Source organism: Paramisgurnus dabryanus, chromosome 2, assembly GCF_030506205.2.
Source record: "Paramisgurnus dabryanus chromosome 2, PD_genome_1.1, whole genome shotgun sequence".
Taxonomy (NCBI): domain Eukaryota; kingdom Metazoa; phylum Chordata; class Actinopteri; order Cypriniformes; family Cobitidae; genus Paramisgurnus; species Paramisgurnus dabryanus.
Genome location: NC_133338.1, coordinates 59579925 through 59598382, shown reverse-complemented (window position 1 = coordinate 59598382; position 18458 = coordinate 59579925). Strand labels below are relative to the sequence as shown.

Sequence of the window (18458 nt, the reverse complement as noted above, 5' to 3'; positions counted from 1 at the left end):
TGAAGCATGGATGCACATTTTGGGTTTCAAAGTCAGAAGTTCCCTAACTGAAATGGTGTTTGTCTTAAAAGATGATAGACATATTTATCTCATGAGTGAAACATAGGATCGTTTTCATTTTTCGCTGAACTTTCTCTTTAAAGATAAGCAGTCCCTTAAATGACTGAGCAAACTTATTTTCTGTTTTTCTTATCGAGTTCACAGACTGTCAACCTACAGACTCAAGATGTTTTGAGCATTGTGAAGATGACATTAACATGACCTGTTTCTCTTTCAGTAACTGTATTACACTCTTCTGTGTCTTCTGAATGTTAATATAAACTTTTCTCCCAATGCATTCACATGTATAATCAATATGAATGTATTTGTTCATGCATACGAAAAGTTTAAAGTCTCTGCTGGATTCTGATTGGTTAAGGGGAGGGTGTGTCATGCTGATGTCATGGCTTTTCACTATAAAAATTCAGATGTAATGTTTGTGACACTAATTTGAACACATGAAAATAACACACGAGTCATCTTTAATTAGTATGCAGTTAAAGAACGGATTAATGTGGCAGTAGATCCACACACATCAGCTGAAATATTACTTTATTAATGGCATAAAATAAGCATGGAACGGGTTTACAGATAATGATCTCGAAAGATACGGTCTGTTATTTTGGGGTGGGCTTATGGGACACTAGTTTGAAAATATCTCTTACAGTATCCTGGGGTTCGAGTCCTACGTTCTGCATATAGAGTAGATCTTTATCATTAAAGATCCTCATCACCATGCCAACACGGCTAAACTTTTCTCTAAAAACCTTCACTGACTGACGAATTCAAACACACACTTTATACATGGGCTGAAATTTGTTTCTCACTATCCAAGAACAATCTTACACAGCTTTCTTTTTGTAATTTTTTTGTTTCATGCAAAAATCATGCGGCCAATTTGTTGATGTAAGTGACCTGTACTACGTGGTTTGCTCTCTTGTTAAAGTGCAGCCAGCTCTGTTTTTAGATGTTTTCATAGGACTTAATAGACCCTATAATGTACGTAGTTTATGCTCTGAATAGTTTCTGTACTCTTGTCCTAACCCTGTAATTTAGCCAGCTGTTAATGATTAGCGTAGCTGTTTAGTCTTGTTTTCTGTAACCAAACTAATTTTACAACTAACCTGATTTAAGTCATAGTGCTGTTCTAATGATGGATATCATATCTAGTCTTTTCTGCATTTGTTTCTGTCTGTGTGACACAAACGTCACTCAGAGTTCGACTGATGCCACGTTCCTGCTTTTCTCTTTCTCATCCTAGGAGGTGAACTAGTGTTGCCAATTATTACCGTGGATTCCCTCGACCCCCCTTTGATTGCGACACGTTATCCCGTTATACCCCCGCCCCCGACCTATCGCCCCTACCTCACCTCGCTCGATACCACCAGAGAGTCTCTCCCCCTGCCTGGTCGGCCACCCTGTCCGCTGGACCAGGAAGACTGCGAGGAGCCCGCCGCGGAGGTGTCGGCCTACGGTTCGGGTGAGATGACGGAGTCGGACGACGAGGACTATTCTAAAAACTTGGCCCTCGTCACCGACCGGACTGTGCTTCCCCCTCCCCCCGCGGCCAAAAACCCCCGTGGCGATAGACACTTGTCCCGTCCGCCTGGCTCGCGTCCGTTCGTTCCCACGGCCCTCCCAGAGCAGCTCGTTCCCCGACACAAGCCCGCCATCAGCATGGGTCCCAACATTCCAGCGGGTAAAATGAACACCCGCGACCAGGTGTTGCTGCCGCCCGTCCAGCCGTCGGGCGAGCCCGAGCGGGGCGGGCGGCATCGGCACCCGGGCGTAACGTTTCCTCCTGATTTCCCCCGTTTGCCCGCTACAGATCCCTCGTCGCCAGACAGAGGCCCGCCGGGAGCGGTGGAGGTGATCCGGGAGTCCAGCAGCACGACGGGAATGGTGGTGGGCATCGTGGCCGCGGCCGCCCTCTGCATCCTCATTCTCCTGTACGCCATGTACAAATACCGCAACCGCGACGAAGGCTCGTATCAGGTCGACCAGAGTCGCAACTACATTAGCAATTCAGCCACGCAAAGCAACGGTGCTCTAGTGAAGGAGAAGCAGCCTGGAGCCGCCAAGACCGGAACAAAGAGCAAGAAAAACAAGGATAAAGAGTATTACGTCTGAGCGCGCTACGGAGAGACGGAGGCCGAGGAGGAGGGGGGAAAGAGAGTTCCACGAACGGGAGGTCAGAGACTTTTTATTGGTAGCGTACGGCTAAATTCACTGCTCCGACACGAGTCACTTACCATATCGTTTTTAGCAAGAGCCGAAACGAGGCAGGACGAAACACCTCGTTCGTTCCGCCGCTACTTTTGTACTGTTGATACGTGTGTATTTTGCCTCATTGCCGTTTTCGTTCTCCCGTTTGTTTTTCATAAATACGACCTGAATGTTAAGATCGTATCGTCACCTGATGTTAAAACTCCAGCGTATGTAGACCGCGACGATCTATCAGGGCATCAGATACCGTCGAGAAGCTTTCGGCATGAAATGAGCGAGCTCAATTAATTGAAGTGACGAGTTTGTAGAACAAACGTTTAGCAGTCCTCAGTAATGCTGCCAAACTGCCGCTCGGTGTTAAATCCACCTCCCCGAATGCTTCGAGTTCTCTTCGTTCACCCCTCTTCCTCCCTTTCTGGGCTCGTTCTCCTTTCTCCTTGGTGCCCAAGAGCAGATGCGCCGTAATTCTGTTGTGTTTTCAGCATGTGGTATTCAAAATGAAAAGAGACAAAAAACTGTTTCTGTGGCGTCAAACCAATTAATCTATATATCAACAAATTACAACTAGAAGACTTGAGAACTATTAAACATCTGTGGACGGTTCCTTCAGAGGCTCGTGTTGCAGCAGATGTTCATCGTGTGTTTTGCCTTCGCGGCTCACATCTTGGATCTTGGTTTCTGCCCTAAGCGCCACATACAGCAACCTGAGAAACATCTCCAGCAGTTTTAGAGATACTTGCGTTTGAAGATCTCACTGGAGGTCTGATGTATGAACCTTCACCAAACCACATCAGTGGAGAAAAGCAAAGACTATGGAGTGAAGTGGTAGATTTCTTTTGTTTACATGTGTGTGTGTGTGTGTGTGTGAGCGCGTGCGTGCGCGTGTGTTTATTTTGTCATAATGTAAAAGGGAAAAGACGTTAATGTTTGGGTTAATGTGCATCTCAAGTAGGAACTCAACTGCATCTTTGAGGTCGACAGCGTTCTCTTTCTTGGACATACAAGAATGAGGTCGATTTGAACTTTTAAAAGGAACAAACTCTTGAAAGAGAAATCCACCTGTTCCTCCTCGGATGATGTACAACTTGAACTCTAGTATTTCAATTTTCTCAAGTCTATTAAAAAGAACTCAAGTCTACGTTGAAAAGAAAAGTTTGTGAAATGTCTAAATATTTGAATTTCATCCCAGTGCTAAAAGAAAATGTGTTTTTCCTAACTAAAGCTCATCCCTATAAGACAGTGAATGATGTTCAGTCCCATTCAAGAAAGCAGAAGTGTTAGGATTATTCATGTGATTTGGTTTCCTTTGCACAGGCGATCTTCTCCTTTCAGACAGTAGACCTTCACCATTTGTCTCCGTCCTTCACCGTCATCATCTTCTTCTCCATTTAATCCTCAGTCTTTCATTTTGTGTTTGCGTGACTGTTGCTTGTGTATCTGTGAGAATGTTTTCATCAATGTTCAGCTGTTTGAGATGAAGTTTCTCCTCAGCGATGCCCTGTTCTTACTCAATGTTATTGTAAAGTGTTCCAGTGAGATGAATCTGCATATGTGTATATTAACACAAGGGAATACAATTGGTTATATACTTCTTAGATTCTGTGTCGTGTGTTTATTTAAGTTTCTTCCTCATCTCAGCTGCATACGGGAGTTTGGTCAACAGAAATCTCATCTACATTATATTTAAAATAAATACACAACACATTATATCTTCCCCAACACATCTTCTGGCAAGTTCTTAAAGGCCCACTGAAGTGCCCTGTAATGTGTGGCATTATTTGATGTGGTGAACTATTGAGAAGACCATCCCCCTTTTAAAATAACCAATAGCGTTTCATTCACGGCACAGTACAGCAAAGACAGAGGATGGGACGCTTCAGCATCTAAAAAGCATTTGATTGGACAGGACATTTGATGAGAAGTTGAAGTGTAGGATGATTTCATACAAATTATAGACTTTTTTTGGTGCACGTGTCCAACTGTAGGTTTTGCGGATTTTGTCAGTGTTTTGGACTATTACACGTTATATTCATTCCTAACCTTTTTATACTAAAAAGAAAAGGCTGAATTTAAATTTCAAGTGTCAGTGTAATAACGTCTTAGTGTCTTCATTCACAAGAGAGCTCAGAGCTGCAGATAAACACTCAGAAGTGCTCTCTGACTGATCTTTAACACATTCCAGCTTCTTGATTTACAAAATTATATCAGTCAGTCGTGTGTGTGTGTGTGTGTGTGTGTGTGTGTGTGTGTGTGTGTGTGTGTGTGTGTGTGTGTGTGTGTGTGTGTGTGTGTGTGTGTGTGTGTGTGTGTGTGTGTGTGTGTGTGTGTGTGTGTGTGTGTGTGTGTGTGTGCGCGCGTGCTTTCAGCAGGTGTCATCATTACGTAACGAATAATGGACGACGGGCCGTTGAATTATAAGATAATAATGCACACCCAAGGTGGTGATGCGGCACGACATAAAGATTCAGAGTTTTCAGTGTTAGGATTCATCATCACATCATGTAAACATCAAAGCATCTGTTCCAGGATCAGTGTTTAATTCTGCTGCTAGAGGGTACGACTCAAATCTGTTGCTCATTTACCCCAGCGCGGAGCAGAGAGGTTTACAGGACCTGAAGGAGAGCAGTAATTAAACTGTGGTTTATTCAGACCTGGTCTTTGTTGAGAATGTCATTAAGTCACACTAACACTATGTAGTGTACACTATGTAGTGTAGCTTAAAGCATTTCAAATAGTAATGAGCTACATTACTGACATCTGTGTTGAGTTGTCGTCTCATCTTTCAAGAAAATCAAATATGAAGAAGAGCTTTTATTGGCATAACAGCATACAGGTGCCGTCTCAATAACACCATTAATCAAACAAACTAAAACTCCATCATCAGAAAAATATTCAGTCACCAGATGAGGTGAAAATGTCTTTAAGGACAAACCTCCAGATGTGTTATGACACAAACAAACAATAACACACTTTCTCTCCTCTCTCTGTTTCCATGGAAACAAGCCATAGTCCTTTATGTGTGTGCGTGTGTGTGCGTGTGTGCTGAACGCCGCTGGTCCTCTGAAATTATAGACACAGACTGAGGACAGATGCAGCTGATGAGTTCAGATTTGAATTAGTTTATAAGTCGAATCAGAAGTTTTACCCACAATCCTTTGCGTGTGCAGGGCTGAAGGCTTTAGCAACATTAGAGACTCTGTGTGAGTTTTAATGAGAACCCAAGAGCATTCAATCAAACTCATTCTAAACTCATTCAATTCTGAGGCAACAACATGTTAACAAATCAGAGTTTATCCGAGCTTTTTAAGGACATGAATCCCATATTTAATATAACACATCATTGTTATCATGCATACATTACAAAAAGATTCTTGACATGCAAAGTCATATTTTGTGTGTGTGTGTGTGTGTGTGTGTGTGTGTGTGTGTGTGTGTGTGTGTGCGTGCAGAAATGGTCAATTATTATGATTGTTTTGTCTTAATTGTGTGGCCCTTTCTATCCACATGTATTGATGTATAATAGAAGGATATTTAAATGAAGGATCATTGATGGTTGGATGTGTGGCTATCTATCCATAGACAGTAAACAAGTGTATAGTATTGAATTATTTGTTTTAAAAATAATTTTCTAGCGAGTGTTACAAGGAAGCACTGTGTGAACTTCACCTATGGGGTAAGTTTTAACATTAGCACTCCTGTCACTTTTACTGTGATTGTATGAGGACCAAACTTATGATCTTCATTTGTGTTGCCCGTGTAAAAATATCATGCATCTAACTTAAATATTTTTAAATGATTGAATTTGTGATAATACCAAAATGTGTTAGGTTGTGTCCCGCTCGTCCCTATAAATCCAGTAGTGTTGGGTCAGTGTAAGATGGGTTTGAAGCTTCTCTGTCCCTTGGCTTGATCCATGCACTGACATTTTGGTAAATTTTTAGCAATTTCTAAAAATATCAAAAGTATTCAATACAACAAAGTTTGTGAGTAAATTCAGTCATCAATTTATTGCAACAATACACACTAAGGTCAGGTTAGCTGTGATGTGTCAGATTCACAACACTTTTCTCATAGTTGAAAAATCTGTTCAAGTGCAAGAAAACATAAACTTTATATTCACCATTCCTCACTTCAGATGTGCGCACACAAAAGTTGACTTTGCTTTGGTCTAAATTGGCAAATGATAAACTTTCATGACACTTCTGTCTCTTGTTCAGACTAGCCTTACTAAATACATCTTTATTAATAAAAGTTTTGGAGTTTTGTTTTTACTCATTTAAAGGTATTATTTCACCTTATATCTAAAGTCCTTATAGTTATTACAGTATACAATAAACACATTTTTATTTTTAATATAATATGATATTTATAATGAAATAGTTAATTTTCCCTTTGTTCATTAAATGCATTATATCAACATCATAGTCATATATGACCGTCATAGTCATTACAATTCAAGTCTTTCTTTAAACATAACGTATAAACATAATACTTTATCACATAATATTACCCAATCTGTGATATATTATGTGTGCCAATCTATGATTAAACGTAATGACCGCTGCATTTAATCCTTCATATTTTCCAGAATGTTTATGGTTTTTCACCATTAATGATTTATCAAATCCACCTGTTAAGTTATTTTTTATTCATTGACGTGTGGATATCTGCAGTGTTTGTGTATAACCACCATCCACACATCACTAATGCATGACATTCATCAATATAAAACATCTATATTTTGTGTTGTATCAGCTACGGCAGCAAAACATACAACATGTATGCCAGGTCAAAATAAAGCCTTTCAATGATAATATTCTTACTTTATAATATATTAAATGTAAACATCAAATCAATTACATAACATATAGGTCTGGTTTCACAGACAAGGTTTAGCTAAATCCAGGACTAGGTCTTAGTTAAATGTTATAAACATGCTTTAGAAAAAGATGTTACTGGCGTGTATCTTGAGACAAATTAATGACACTGGCTTATTTTAAGATCAAACATCTGTTTTAGTCTAGGACTAACCTTAAGCTTTGTCTGTGAATTAATTTATTTTGTGTAAACACAACTCATACCTTGAAAATGGTATCACAGAAAACTTTAGTGGTTTTGTAAACTTGACTCTTTAAAACTTCGATATAGCTTGAAACCAGTAACCAACCCATGCATACCTCTAACAACAAAAATGATGTTAATCTTTCTGTATCGGGGTGGTTTCCCAGAAAGGGATTAGACTAGTCCTAGACTAAAATAAATCTAAGAGCTGTCCAAGCTGAAAACAACTTGCACTGACACATCTTAAAATACATCAGTTCCCTTTGTTTTACCTCAAATGCACACAAGTAATTGCCCGGGTTTCCCAATGCTGCCTTGCACGCAAATCTATTCACGCTTCAAATTCTCTATGAGACTGCTCTGGTGTAATGTTTTTAGTAAGGCATGTTTGCTAAAACTAGTTATATTTTCTATAATTCCTGTCTGGGAAACCACCCCCATAAGTTTAAGTTCAATAAGAAGAATTTCTAGAGTTCATTCTCATTAAATGATCTTGAACTTGTGCGCAAGCCATATTAATGTCATAGACATAAAAAAGCACCTCACAGACTCTGGGCACCATGTTGGAGACCACTGCCCTAAACATTTCACTTAAAGATAAATAACTTTTAATGAAAATGTGTGAAAGACTGAAAGTCAAAGAAATAACTGACTTGTGATTGGAGTGTTATAATAAAGAGTCTGATAAACATTTATCTGGAGAAGACTCGTGTTTCATTTCATTTGGTCTCGCTCTTTTATTCACTTTCCAAAGGTTCACAGGTTAAAACCCATTACAATTGAGAAAAAATAAACACATTTACACAATCATTAACACAACTTACACACACTGTAAAACACAAAAGTATGAAAAGTGATTAGGCCCAGCCCACTGAGATAAAAATAAAGACAATAACACAAAGCAGATAAAAACAACCGGATAACTAAAAGAGTTAAAGAACACAACACAGCTGTTATAAAGGCTTCACGAGTACTGAATATAAGTTTAAAATAATGAAGCTCAACACAAAGATGAGTGAGTTTGGCAGGTAGTGAACGTCTGTCTGTCTGTCTGTCTGTCTGAGACGTCTGAAGTGTTTTTGTTTTCTGTTCATGCAAAGAAATCTCAAAAGAAGGAGAAATGAAAGAAAGTTAAGCATAAACGCTAAAGGAAATTTCTCTTTCTCAAATCCAGATACACAGATCTCAATCTCATTCTGCTCAGTCTCTCTCTGTATTATACAGTATTTAAACACACATTTAACTGATATTGTTCCCTTTGCAGCACCTCCAGTGAAAATCATTCTTAAAATATAATAAAGTATTTGAATGTGGAGTATCTCTCTGACCCTTTTCAAATCTCTTGAATCCAGTGTGTAAAATGCATGAATAAATAGCAATAGCTTTTAAGACTTTCTCATTTCAATGTCATTTGTAAGGGTCAAAGGTGATACACACACACAGTACAATGATGCTGTAATGATTAAATGTTTCCTCAGTGTGTCAGCTTCTGACCTGTCAATCATCCACCAATCAAAAGTCAGCACATGACACCAAACCCAAACGACCGCTGACCACACAGAAAAGCTCAAGTTTCACTTTACAGATAATTATGTCTTCATGTGAGCAGATGATGAGAAGACAAAGCTTGAGTCTATATTTTGATCCGTGTCAGAGGTAACAAACAGAGATGAAAGTGAAGCATCCGACACGAAGACGAGCTCGACTATCACAGACCTGGGGTGGATTAGTGAGCAACCATCCATAGCTTAAGGTTTAATCAACACGTACAGTAGTAATAAACTTACATGGGTACTCGGTTATCAGAAACCTCCTGACAGCAGGACTGAGACTTTCTTACACAAGAAATCAGCAGAATAATCTTTAATGAAGTCTGGTTTCGTTTAGCACCAAAACATTTTCCTCCTTCTCTTCAATGATATTTGTGTGATTGATTGATTGATTGATTATGATGATGTGTTTATAACACAAACTTTAAGAGGAGGAACGGATGCTAAATCAATTTCTCATTCCATGATATCTGATAGATTATCTTTGCAATATTACGCTGATGAATGATAAAAAATAGATACCTAGCTTTAAAGCATCTGCCCAAATACATCAATGTTAATTCACTTTCATCATAACTACAGATATTTTTCATCTCTGTATTTACCAATATTCAGACTGTCATACTCGAGAAGAAAAGTTAAGTGCTGCAGGGATGATGTACTTTAAGCGGGACACTAGGTTACCTCGCCAGAAACACCAATTATTATTTCCCATAGACTTTTGGATTATCACAAAAAATAAGCGCTGTTTTACATGTTTTAAAAGTTACACGTTTTGTCCAACAAGATCATCTTCACAAGTGAACACAACTGAAGTCTAAATGTGTTTACTAGAGATAAATCTAGACTTCAAAATAAATTTTGTACAGATTACCTTTATATACTTTTGTTAAACACAGGGTCTTTTTTGCGGTAATCCAACAGTCAATGTGAAAAATGAATGGGTTTTCTGGCGAGGGAAATCCTATCCCGCTAACTTCTGGTTTGGCCTACAAAAATCTGTCATCCCTGCAGCGCTCTATATTGGCTCTTTTAAAAATATTTTTGTTATTATAATATCTTTTTGATTGTAAAAACAACATCTGTCACTTTCTAAAGGCCTGTTCAGATCAAGAGTGATACTCATAAATAAAGTAAACCCTTATCATGTGGATATTAATATAGCTTTGTTTACAGTATACGTTTGTGCACAGCAGTCTCCACATTTTAAATCTGAATGGATATAAATGTCATCTTTGGTGTTAACGGACCTTTATTCTTTTAAAATATCAAACCAAATGATGTTTTGAGAAGTGTTTAATGTGACAGTATGTGTGTGAGGAGCACAGCAGCTTTAATCATCATCAATATCATCTCTGTTCTTGTGCCTTTGAGAAAGAAAAAAATTAATAAACCATTGTTAAGTAAAAACGTCTTCCAAGATCAGCTAACCACCCAAAGGTAAAACTGATCAGCTAACCACCCAAAGGTAAACCAGTGTAAATCTCAGTAGAGTCTGCACAGCGCTCAGCACAGAGATAAAGAAGCTTTCATCTGTCAGTAGTGAACATCGGCATTAAATCAAATCCATTTTCATTTGTTTCTCATCCTCAGATTGACAATAATAAATGTTGTTGTTCCTCAGTGGTTCTTTCTAGGTTTAGCAAAGATGAATCCACTAAACCTCAAACCTAAATGTCACAACACCAACACAACCAGCAGAAAACTGATTGAAACTCATGTCAGCAAACACATGGGCGTTTGAAAACTCTCATGGGCTGAAATGTTGAGATTCAGATGTATTCACAGACAGATGTTATCAATGCTCCACAACACAACAATTCAAGCTGTTTTGTTGGCTGTAGTTCCTCCCAAATGAAAGATGAGCAACAACATACGACTGAAAATCATTAGATGACTGTGATGGATTTGACACTGATAACCGGACGCCTGTGGATCTATTTAAGCACACGTTAAAGGCCATTAAGACCCTGAGAAAATGATGAAAGCTGGAAGACATTGATATATTTCATTAGTCAAAGTAGGAATGACACATCAGCATCTGTCCAAGAGTCACAATACAACCCACCCGTCTCATTTATAATGATTTAGTTTTTAAAACTAGAGAATGTCCAGGCAATATATATCCCAGAATGCACTGAGGCGTGTTAAAAACCCCTGACCCTTGCTCATTCAGAAGCGATCGTCTCTGTGTTCAGTAGATGATCTGAACGGGCTGAGCCCGAGGGTCCGTCGAGGATGAACTCTCTCTTTGGCGACATCTAGCGGTTTGTTGACCCCCACCCAGCCCAGATCGATGAGCGGACAATCGGCCGGATTCAACGGAGCCACCCTGAGAGAGAGATTAGGACTCACGTTTGTTGAGCAGGGAGCGGACCGTGAGGTCGGGAACGGGGTGGAGAAGGGGTCAAAACCGGAGGCGAGGTCTGAGTTTCTGGAAGGGTTGAGCTTTAGATTGAACGGGTCACAGTCTGGGGAAGGGAACGGGTCACAGTTTGTGAACGGGTTGGTGGGCGAGGGATGAAACCCCAGTCGAGGGCTCGTGGGACTACTGGAAGAAACGGCTTTCTTCACGGCGGGTTTGTCCGCCACACCGGCAGATATAAAACTCCACGGGTCAATGCGAGGTCGGATAGGAGAAGGTCGTGGTCGAGGAACGATGTTTACCTCCAGACGGTTTGCTTTGGGGCTCCAAAAATGAGAGTCTTGATACAGCGCAAAGGGTACTGGAGATCTGTCTTCAACCTCAAAAGTGTCTTGACACAAAGGAAGATCCAGCACTGTTAACAGATGAAGATGTAAAACTGAATTAGATGCTTGATAATATTGGCATTGTAACTGGCAGTACAAGATAAAAACACAAACATTTTAAATTAAAGTGTCTCTGTATGATCTCAGTCAAGTTTTTAACACTTAAGATCAGGGCTAGTCTACAGGCAGACCGCAGGCCAAATGCATCCCTTCAATCATCTTTATGCGGCCCGCCGGTCATCTTTATCTGATTTAAAATCAGCGTGGTTACTTTAAAGCTGCCTTTCAACTCTACATGACAAATAATGACAGAAAAAACGGAAATAAGAGTTGGATTGGGGCTGCCAATCATCTGCAGGTGAATAATTATCAGATCCAGTTTGAGCTTTGTGTGTGTTAAAAAAGATAAACTTGTGTGACTACACCACATGTGACACGCTGACTAGAAGTGATGGCTTTCCAATTAAAACACTGTGCGCAAGTTTAAAATTATAAATCTGTTTAGTTTAACACTTGAATCCTTTAAAAAACATTAATTACTGATAAGTAAATTAATATATTAGTAGATCATGAGTAGACATGAATTTACCATTAAACTGAAATCTCATTATGACTGCCACTAGGGGGCGACTCAAACAGTCGTGTTTGGATAGTGTACAATCAATGTAAAGGTGGTTTAGCCTATATATCTTTAAAATATTAAAAAAGAAAACGTGTATATATATATATATATTCCCTAAGGTGTTAGCTCAGACTTGAGGTTCTCAAATTAACAAATAAAAAAGTAAAAAAACAATCATACCTAGCTGAGAAGTTCTTCTTCTGCACTCATCGTCCTGACACGAGATCTCACTGAACGTCTCTCCGTTCGGCGACCAGTCTCTGAGACTGCGATGGGGGACGCGGCGGGCACCCCTGTCTCTCTCTCTGGGGTTTGGGGGCGGAGGGGTGAGCGGTAACGGTTTTGTCTCCAGCGGTTTTAACGCGTCCATTAATCCTCGCGGCAGGGAGTCTGTGCTAAACGTGATCAAATCTCCCACTACGTCCGGCTCGGCGGACCGCTCCGGAGAACGATCCGGTTCTAGTTCCAATGTGGGTAGGTTAGTCCTGGATGATGCCCGAGGGGGTGGCGTGGGGGGGTGCTGAGGTTCCAGACAGCGGCCGAGAGCCACAGACGCCAGCAGGGCGGCGCTACCGAGCAGAGCTCGACGTGTGGCCTTACCCAGAGTCGATGGCCCGGACTGATCCGGTTTTGGAGAACCGCAGGGGGACGAACCACCTTCCTCGCTCTCAGAGCCTTCTGACAGAAACAAGAGTCAGTCACTGAAAACATAAACCAGAACACAAAACAACACAACAGCTGCTGCGCTACATCTTGTGTTGTGGATTTAAATTAAAATCAAACAGACACCAGCTGGGAGCAGTCGTGATGTGTGTGTGTGTGTGTGTGTGTGTGTGTGTGTGTGTGTGTGTGTGTGTGTGTGTGTGTGTGTGCGGCCGGGTAATTATCACGTTGGGGGGACCAATTGTCCCCACAAAGATAGGAATACCAGTATTTTTGTGACCTTGTGGGGACATTTTGATGTCCCCATGAGGAAACAAGCTTATAAATCAAACAAGATGATGTTTATTGAAAATCTAAGGTTTCAGACAGTTTCCTGTGATGGTTGGGGTTAGGGAATGGGGTAGGTAAGGGGAATAGAATATACAGTTTGTACAGAATAAAATGCATTACGTCTATGGAATGTCCCCAAAAAACATGGAAACCAGAACGTGCGTGCGTGTGTGTGTGTGTCTGTATGTGTGTGTGTGTGTGTGTGTGTGCTTGTGTGTGTTTTACCGTTATGGTTATGGTTGTATTCTGGTGTGATAGGTCTGTATTCTTCAAAATCTGCTTTAGACTCCTGGCTTTCATTGCTGTCCATGTCTAGAAGTTTGGCTCTCATTGACAGACTGACACACAAACAGATAAAAGATCTCCTTCAGTAATACGCTGACATCATCTTACCATCAACATCAAGCCAAACAATTAACTGTAAACTCAATTAGTGGTGGGTGTTATAACCAAAATCTTATATCATGATAGGATTCCTTTTATATCATTATATCACAGATTATTTATTTAAAGTTTTGTATGTTATTAAAATCTTTAATTCCATATAAGCCAATATAAATATGCTCATACAAGCATAAAAAGAAGACCAAAAACAAACAAAACTGAACTTACTGAAGATAAACAGTCAGTGATGAAATAAGGAAAATAAATAATAATGTATATCTTATTAAAGTGATTTAGTCAAGACATCCAATCCAAGTCCAAACCCAATCTACTGTTACACATGCGTTTTTCTTTCAGCTGTTTACTTTCTCGTATAATATAGTAATAAAAAATAAATCACAAAATATGTCCCAAATTTGAAAAATAAATGCTAAAATTAAAACATTAAATTTAATTATTTAACTTTCATATTTAATGTGATGACGCATCATTCCGGCAAAACTGCAAAATAAAATTAAGAGACGCCAGACACACATTACATGGTGACAGCTCATGGGCCAGTACAAGGGACACAGCAGCCCAACAGTAGCAGTGTTTCCTCTAGGATTTTTTCCAGCTGTGGCGGCAGGGGGCGCCCATGATGATTATAAATGTACATTATTTTTTTTATGTAGAATATAGGCTACAGTAAACTAACATGTATTTTTTTATCATTTTCATGCTGTCATTTACTTTTCCTTATATTTATAGCATATTGCTTTTCTATGTTTGATCTAAACTGTATTTTCTTAAAAAATACGTTTTATAGCTTCATACGGATCTTTCATTGTAGTTTTAATGTAGTGTGCAAGTTCGTGCTCATGTTTAGCGTTACAGAGCTGTTGCAAAGTCACGCACAGTCCTGTTTGATAATCCGCACCGCTGTGATTGACAGAACACCTGACCCGACATCAGCAGCAATTTATTCCAGCATTTCACACCTGGCCTGTTTGACATAAAGAGCCCGACCCGGTCACACCGCAAAATGCGCAGCTATAAACCTTTAACGTTCTTCAGACAGATCTTAAACACAAATAAGCACAGGGCCATTTAAAAACTGCTACCTATCGGAATCGAGTCGAATTTTGGTCTTGGATGTTAGACCTGCAGTTTAGCCTACTCTTGCTTATTGAGTCCCGACCTGCATCTACAACGCAAATGACACGTTAATATTATTACACCCGTTACATCAAATATTATGCGATTCACCCGCGGGTACCCTGATCCCGCTGTCTGAAAACAGATGAAAATTATTTAAAATCATTAAAAACATGACGTGCTTTCTGCTGCTTTGGTTTAACAGCGCGTCACAAAAAAAGAACAGAAACTCAAATACTTTTTTAATTGTCAATCTGATAATTATAACATATTTCGTGTAGGCTTATTTATTTTATTATCATTTCTCAAAACAGAGACGTAGCCTAATCATCATCTGTTGATTTAAATCTATTTGTGCATGAAACTAAACCCATGGAGGAAATTATGATATTTTAGGAGATTTATTTATTATAAATGAGTGAACATTGCGAATCCAGAAAGGAATTTATTTCTTTAAAACAGCCAGTCTGGCAGGGCGGACAGCTTTTTTATTTTGCGAGCTGCCGTCGTGGTTTTTGTCTAGAAGGGATACAGAAAATGCCGAAAAGTTTAGAATTAGATTTGGAGGTAGGATTTTTAGGATGAAAACAGCGGCTCTGGCTAAATGAGATACAAATACATCCTACAATCCTGTGAAATTTTGTGTTTAGAGTTGGGTTTGGGTGAAGGATTAGGATAAAACAGTGCTCATCCGGCGAGATTTCGGTTGCTGTATCCCTTCTATCCACAACCGCAGGCGTGGCGGGGATGTTTTAGGCGTGGCGGCCCGCCACGGTTGAATGTATATAGCGGAAACACTGTGTAGAGATGTGAAGCTAAGATTCATCCAAACAGTCGCTAGGTTTGTCTAAATGGGTCTAAAAGTCACTAGATGCAGCAATAAAGTAGCTAAGTTGGCAACATTGCTTCAGCCAATCCCCTTTTTTTGAGCAAGTAAACCCCACCCACTGATTAACATTGAATTTGCTTACAAGTTTAGAATGAAAATGAAAACCAATAAATAAAAGAGAGCATAAAATTAAAACTGAACTTTACATTTTAATTTTGTCCCTTTTATTATTTGGGCCTTTTAAAAAAATCTTTTTACAGATTCCTTTTCAAGTTTGCCTTTTTATTTTAATATTGGCTGTCTTGCCTCAAGATTACATGGAAAATGAAATGTCAAATCATCATTTTAATTTCATTTTTCAATTTGGCAGGATGATGCTTCATCATGTTGAAAATGAATTTAATTTAATGTTTTAATTTTTATTTCAGCATTTAATTTTCAAATTTGGGAAATATTTTGCGATTTAATTTTTTATTTTATCATTTAATTAATTCATTTAAAAAAGACCAAATATACCTTCTATACTCGTAAGACCTAAATGGTCGTGTTTATGAGGAAACTTGCAAAGATGAGAATTTTGACACATATGTGTATTTAAGGACAATAAAGCTGTAAAAATGCTCATGAGTTTAATGAGAAGCAGATGTGTGGCTTGTGTGCTCCTCTCACACAGAAACGGTGCGCGCATTAAGCACTGTTGTTTGTGTTTCAACGGCTTACAATCACTTGATTTAAACTGCGCTGATTAAATTCATGCACATTACGTTTTTGTGACCACACGCACAGTAACATGATGTGGGCGCGTAACCTTAATAGAGATGATAGTCCAAAATCACTTCTGGTTGACAAACGTCTACTGGTTTATCACCCACTCCTAAACCTAATCGTTTAACATTTCAAAATGTTTTACACAAAAAAATATTAATATATGAATATTTATCTTGGCACAAAGCATCAGAATATTTACTGGAAGAGAATATTTAGTTATTATTATAATCTGAAAGTTCTTTGGAACAATATAATTATTGCATGTATACTTTTATATTTATCATTAATGCAGTACAGGTGTTCATGTGTGTAAGCTTGTGTGTGTGTGTGTGTGTGTGTGTGTGTGTGTGTGTGTGTACCTGTTTTCTGGTGTACTGAGTCGAAGAATCTTTGGACTTTTAGGGCTTTTAGGACTCAGATGGGGAGCAGCAAATCTCCTCTCACCATTAGACTGCTTAAGAGGAAGAGACTCCAAAGGCCAAACAGAACTCCACCGACTGTCACTGGGGCTTACTGACAGACAGACAGACAGATTAATTATAAAGTGAATTAAAGAAGTGATTATTATCTCGTGCTGATGGAAACACTTACATTGTATTGCACGGAAACGCGGTCCGATGGATGGTGATCCCAAATCTGGAGAATTCCTTCTTTTCTCCAAACACGGAGATGCCTGGACTGTAATCTTATGAATAAAATCTAAATAACAAAAACAAAATCCCAGGAATGTAAAAGTCTGTCTGAAAAGCCTGCACAAGAAAACCAAGCTAGTGTAGACTGACGTGATGAATGAGAACGGACACAAAAACAGAAGCTCAGACCAGATGACACTAGTACAGTACAGATCTCATCACAGAGGCTGGTTAGTTAGTTGGTAAAGACATCTGAAGAGTTTTTTGATTGTGCATTCCAATAAGGTGGGGTGTTAAGAGTTAACAAATGCTATCCCAGGTGAAAAAAGTGCACTAAAATACACTTTTTCAAGTTCACATAGTATATGTACTATTTTCATGCACTAATTTTGTAGCTACACTAATAATATGTGGCTGATAACTCTTCTGAATCGCACAGCCGATATTATTCACAGATATTTTATGTACTACGGTTTTTGATCAGTAAGTTCTTATCAATCTAAAATCACTGTTAGTTTATAACATGCATTTGAAAAAGCAACACTTGTCAAACATAATCATTATTATACACATATTCTTTATTATCATGAAAATACCTGAAAAGGTTTGAAAAACAGCAATATAAATATATCCTACTACGCTGCGTGTGTAATGGTTTTCATATTGAGTTTCTGCATGAGAGCGCCCTCTGGCTTTTGGATGTAGCGGCATTTCACCGTAATTCATTGGGAAGCATAGCAAGCATCATCTGACAATATATCGGTGCATCCTTACATATATTTGTGCCATAACTTTATAACTTTACATAAGTTACAAATGTTCTTGCTAGTATTTAAGTGTAGTCTTTGTACAATAATGTAAACTTTCTTTTTACGTGGGATCTTATGGGTTCTGTCTTAAATGAAATCAAAATGTTCAAAAAATACAAACTATCAATATAATAAAACTAGCAAAACACAAAAGTGCCAATGAAGTAATAATAATTATATTCTCAGTGTCCTCACCCTGTGGCATGCTGATCTTCTCTCCATTCTTCACCTTGAGTTTGTGTTTCTTGAAAGTTCCTTTGCGTTTCTTGACGTTGGGTTTGTGGTTCTGGTTGACATTCAGGATAAGAAGTGAAAGTTCTCGCTCGAAGACGTCCTGCTCCCATTGAGCCAACTGCTGCTCGCGCTGACGGAGAAACTCTTCATGAGACTTCTGCTCCAGAGCGGCTCGCTTCAGCTCCTCCTCACGACACCGCAGCTCCTGCACACACACACACACACACACACAGAGAGATGTATACACAATACTATATACAAGATCATTCATATTGCTCATTGCTCTTCTGCAGGTCACTCCAGATGAAATGGTCTTACATCAGAGTCACATCATCATCATCTCTGAGCGTTCTGCTCTTGTACCTTCTCTTTAGCGCGCAGCTCATCAAACATGTCCTGAATCTCCAGTTTCCAATCCTCCTG

The 18458-nt window shown here is 39.2% G+C and overlaps 2 protein-coding genes across 13 annotated transcripts in view; one reads left to right on the top strand and one right to left on the bottom strand.

Annotated features, from left to right (window-relative positions):
- Positions 1-3862, top strand: part of nrxn2b (neurexin 2b) — a 339687-nt gene extending 335825 nt beyond the window's left edge. For 7 of the 8 annotated variants that reach the window (XM_065261925.1, XM_065261926.1, XM_065261923.1 and 4 more), the window contains one exon: positions 1301-3862. In XM_065261925.1, coding sequence (XP_065117997.1) covers positions 1301-2169 — 869 coding nt within the window. In that variant the 3' untranslated portion in view covers positions 2170-3862. The remainder of the gene's footprint in view (positions 1-1300) is intronic. The other variant, XM_065261928.1, reaches the window with a different exon arrangement.
- Positions 3863-8038: 4176 nt separating this feature from the next.
- Positions 8039-18458, bottom strand: part of LOC135743999 (mitogen-activated protein kinase kinase kinase 11) — a 29907-nt gene continuing 19487 nt past the window's right edge. For 4 of the 5 annotated variants that reach the window (XM_065261931.2, XM_073813331.1, XM_065261933.2 and 1 more), the window contains 7 exons: positions 18399-18458; positions 17997-18240; positions 16952-17059; positions 16720-16873; positions 13468-13580; positions 12430-12927; positions 8039-11656 (listed from right to left, as the gene is read on the bottom strand). The exon at positions 18399-18458 is cut by the window's right edge and continues 116 nt beyond it. In XM_065261931.2, the coding sequence (XP_065118003.1) occupies positions 11049-11656; positions 12430-12927; positions 13468-13580; positions 16720-16873; positions 16952-17059; positions 17997-18240; positions 18399-18458 (1785 nt within the window). In that variant the 3' untranslated portion in view covers positions 8039-11048. The remainder of the gene's footprint in view (positions 11657-12429; positions 12928-13467; positions 13581-16719; positions 16874-16951; positions 17060-17996; positions 18241-18398) is intronic. The other variant, XM_065261934.2, reaches the window with a different exon arrangement.